The sequence below is a fragment of the Pelophylax lessonae genome (assembly GCF_965119305.1).
Source record: "Pelophylax lessonae genome assembly, chromosome: 2".
NCBI classification, from domain to species: domain Eukaryota; kingdom Metazoa; phylum Chordata; class Amphibia; order Anura; family Ranidae; genus Pelophylax; species Pelophylax lessonae.
Window position 1 is genome coordinate 740257426 of NC_138769.1, and position 4679 is coordinate 740262104.

The 4679-nt window shown below is 45.6% G+C and overlaps 1 protein-coding gene across 1 annotated transcript; it reads left to right on the forward strand.

Moving 5' to 3' along the window:
* Nucleotides 1–988: 988 nt before the first annotated feature.
* Nucleotides 989–1921, forward strand: LOC309548354 (uncharacterized protein; the record flags this gene model as incomplete). Its single annotated transcript, XM_082248292.1, has 1 exon — nucleotides 989–1921. One exon carries the CDS (start codon nucleotides 989–991, stop codon nucleotides 1919–1921), a length of 933 nt encoding a protein of 310 aa, XP_082104418.1.
* Between the last annotated feature and the right edge of the window lie 2758 nt (nucleotides 1922–4679).

Consider the following 4679-nt stretch of genomic DNA (forward strand, 5'->3'; position numbering starts at 1 on the left):
TGGAAACCCCAATTGTGCCAAATCCACAGGTATACCTCCAACGGCTGAGTACTTCACTGTAGTGGACCTGGCAAATGCATTCTACAGTGTTCCCCTGCATCCTTCCTGCAGGTACCTCTTCGCTTTCTCCCATGAAAGAAAACCCTACACCTGGGCAGTTTGCCTCAATGGGTTTAAAATTCTCAGAGCCAGTTTGCGAAAGCCATAGCCTCCATCCTTGATACATGGCAACAAAAACACCCTACAGTGACTCTTATATATGTGTGGACGACCTTCTCTTGTCAGATGACCACCCCGCTGCTGAAGAAAATTCAGAAAGTCTACTATGCTACCTCACGGAACAAGGCTGTAAAGCCTCCAAAGACCAAATACAGGGCGTGGATCCCTGATGCATCAATCCTCATTCAACCACTCTATGATGCTCTCAAGTCTGTGCCATTTACCCTGTCAAATGAGGCCCTGGACAATTTTCTTCTGCTGAAGCAAGCAATATCCACCGCTCCTGCTTTGGGCCTTCCAGATTATGGGAAACTCTTCAAACTGTTTGTGTCGGAGAAGAATGGCCACGCCACAGGGGTCCTGGCTCAGGAACATGGAGGACGGACTAGACTCATTGGGTAGACTCATTGGGTACTATTCTTGCCACTTGGACCCCATGGCTAGAGGTGGCCCTTCCTGTTTAAGAGCTGTCTTTGCTGCCCAAGCACTGCTGGACAAAACTTCAGACCTCGTTTTAGCACACCCCCTACTTCTTCTAGCACCACATGACATTGCTGCCATCCTGAATCAGGTGCAACGACGACACCTGTCCACGGCCAGACATCTAAGATTGCAAATCTCCCTCTTCCTTCCTGACAATGTGACCCTCCAAAGGTGTCTCACCTTTAACCCGGCCACCCTTCTACCTTTTTTCGAGGGGGGACAAGAAGGAGACAGTGAAGAGGGTGATGGAGACCCCTGTAATATTCCACATGACTGCCTTGAAATGATGCACATGGAAACCACATATCTCCCTACAGTGAGTGAAATTCCTCTGGAAAACCCTGACTACACACTTTTTGTGGACGGCTCCAGATATGCAGATGGAGTCAAATACCACACAGGTTATGCTGTGACCTGTGAATTTGAAATCCTACAAGCAGGAGCATTACCACCAACTGTATTTGCTCAGGAAGCAGAGCTTCAAGCCCTCACTGCAGCGTGCAAGATAGCAGAAGGTAAAAGAACCAACATTTACACAGACTCAAGGTACGCCCTTGGAGTAGCTCATGACTTCGGTATCATCTGGAGGGCTAGAGGGTTTCTGACAGCGGCCAGAACACTGGTGAAACATGGCCTAGCCATCAAGGATTTAATGGATGTACTACTCCTGCCTGAACAAGTGGCTGTCTTGAAGGTTAAAGCACATGGCAAACTGAATTCTCAAGAAGCCAGAGGGAATCGCTTGGAGGATATAGCTGCCAAACAAGCAGCAATAAACCAAAGAGAAGTGGCCGAAGAGGAGAGTAAATCCCCAATGCAGATGCCTTTGGCAGTGCATGTGCCTTCTGCCATCTGGTTATACCTAGCCTCTATGCAAGGGGTGGCTCACACAGAAGAAAGGCTGGAGTGGATCGATAAAAGGAGCAGACTATCATGGAGATCTGTATCTGAGAAAACCTGTTTACCAAAATATATGTATCCAGCAGTCGTCCAATGGGCGCGTGGACCTGCACATCTTTCTAAGAACTTAATGAATTCATTGAACAGCAAATATTACTGGGCCCCAGGAATAACCACCTTAACCAGAAATTACTGCACCTCGTGTGCAGTATGTGCAAAATGCAATCCGGGGAGGACAGAAAAGACTCCGCAGAAGCATTTGGAGAAACCCCTATATCCGTTCCAGAGAATACAAATTGATCATATACAGATGCCATAAAGTGGCCGATATGAATATGCCCTAGTGGTGGTGGACATGTTCTCCGGTTGGCCAGAAGCCTATGTCGTCACAAACATGACAGCCAAGACCACGGCTAAGAAATTACTCAGTGAGATAGCATTCTACCATTTGTAAAGAAGTTAATGAGCAAGGCTGTAAACAAAAGCACACCTACATTTCTCCACCATGAAGAAGAGGACCGCCTTATGATGGAAAAGGACAAACCCTTCACTCCTCTACAGTCACTCCCTGTCCATAACTTCACAGTTCTATAGGGTTATAGGGATAGGTAGCACCTGACTGCCCTCTCCAAGCTGTATCGAGGGGGGTAGTGAGCTAGTTACTGCTCTTCTCTATATACAGCCTAAAAGAGTTGCTGAGGAGTATGGGCCAGGTGAGTAGGCCCTTTAGTATGAGGGACAGAAGAAAAATAGACATTTTAGGGGGGACTGTGAAGGAATGTAATGAACACTGTGATGGATTAGGAAAAATATCTAATTTCCAGATACCCCCTCTCACCGAGTGAAGTTCTGTGACAAAGATGGCGCCTCCGTACAGACCACTACTCCTGGAGATAACATTCAGAGTCTGGAGGAAGTTTACCTTATATGGACATGACCAATCAAAAAGCTGCAAGCAAGCAGATAACATTATGCGTATGGCGTACTAGCTCACGACACTTAACTACTCGCAAATATAACGCACGTACGCAGTAGCAATAAAGCAGAAGCATCACTTATTTGAACATGTGTCAGCATGGTTCTTCTTCTTGTGCATGCACCAAAAATACTTAATAATTAGGAACAGCAGCTGATATCCACCTGAGCCTGATTGAGGTTCCAATCCATTACACCGGTATCAAGGGCAGGAAGCAAGGCCTTCTTGGCCAATAGGAAACTACTGCAGATTTAAATAAGATATGGAAGATTCTACTCCACCCAGATCAAAGTCATCTCTACCTCTTCTTAGTGGACTCACCCTGCAGGTTTTGACCTGCCCTCCTAAGTAGAACACCACTGTGAAGTTGTTCAGCCTCACTGGAGACTAAAAAGCCTACTGTCAGGTGACAAAAGGCGAAGGGAGCATGAAAGAGCTGGCCAGAAAACGAGCTCTTTGCTGACTACTTGGTTGAGGACTCTCTCTCTTCAATTCTTTCTTGACTCAAGGCCGGATCTGCAGGAGCAAACTTTTTTGGAGTTAGGCACGGACTCTTGAACTGCAGTCCTGTTTCATTCAGCAGACATATTCTCTGAGGGAAGGAGACAAGGCTAAACACAACTCTTAGCTGTTAAACGAAGCTAGCCCTTAAAGGGGACAGTTTAGACTCTCACAATGCAGACAAGATTGTCTCAGTTGTATAATTATTATTAGATATGTGCCATCAAATGAAGCTAGCCCTTTAAGTGGACTGCTAGACCCTCGCAATGCAGACAAGAATATTCTACTTGTCATCAAGATAAAGCTAGCCCTTGAAGGGGCAGAAAAAACTTTTGCAATGTAGACCAGAATTATTATTTAGGATAGAATATACTTCATCCCAACTTCCATTGCATTGGAAGAGAGGCAAGGGTTAAGGCAGGCTCCAAGGCTGCAACTGCAGACAGATATACCCCTTAGTGACAAGTCCAACACAAGTCTACCACCAAAAGACGCTACATCTCCCAAGGACACACCCAAGCATCCTGATTGAGTATACCCCTGAAGGACACAGCATCCTACAATGACAACTCCATGTACAGTATATGGCTAAGCTGATAAAGGCCACATCAACTCATTATGCTGAAAAACCTCTTCACTATAAGTGCCTTAACCTGACATCCTGCAGTGCAGGTAAAAGTGTACTGGTTGGGGTTTGAACTTGAGCAACCCAGTACTGCAAGGTGCTGACCACTAAGACATTCTGCTGCTCTGTCCTTCTGTTCAATTTGCCCCCCTCTTCAAAACTGATTTTCTAGCTTAAACGTTATAGGAAAAAAGGCAATGCACTCCTTTGGAAGTGCTAAATACTTACATTGCAGGTACCTGTGCCATTTTAGGCATCATAGCAGCCTACCAAAGAAGGAACAAAAACCTGCTCAAAGATCTTCCTTAGCTACAGTGGCATCACTGGGGGAGGGGGGCGCAGAGGGGGGCCGTGGCCTGACTCGCCATCACCGAGCATCAGTGTGTATGAAGAATGGAGCCGGGCCAGCAGTAGAGGAAGCAGAGCCAATGCTTCATGTATAGTGCCAGCTCTTTTCACTGGCGGAGTGATATCAAATACACTCCACCTCTGCCTGTGAGAGGAGCGATACAGGAAGCATCAGCTCTGCTCTCTACTGCAGCCGCATGCTTCCTTTCACACTTCCTTTCACACTGATGGGTCAGGAACCAGCCAGCAATACCTACCAAAAGTACCAGCTAGCCTTACCAGGCAGCAGTACCCAACAGCAGTACCCACCAGCAGTTGACACTATATGCAATGACACTATATGCACTGACACTATATGCACTGACACTATACGCACTGAGTGTGCAGTGCAAATATACAGCATATGTTGCTCATTGATCTGTGTACGTTTGATCTATTTTCTTTTTTTTTTATCTATTAGCAATTAAAAGACAATGAAATAGAACCCTGCGGTAATGTACCTTTTTTTTTTTTTTTTTTTAAGTTTCATTTAAGTTTTTTTTAGTTTTAGCTTTATCTATTTTGTTGGGTTTATGTGGAAAGCAGGATGGAAGTTTGATGTTAGCAGTAGTTGAAAACCAACCCTAA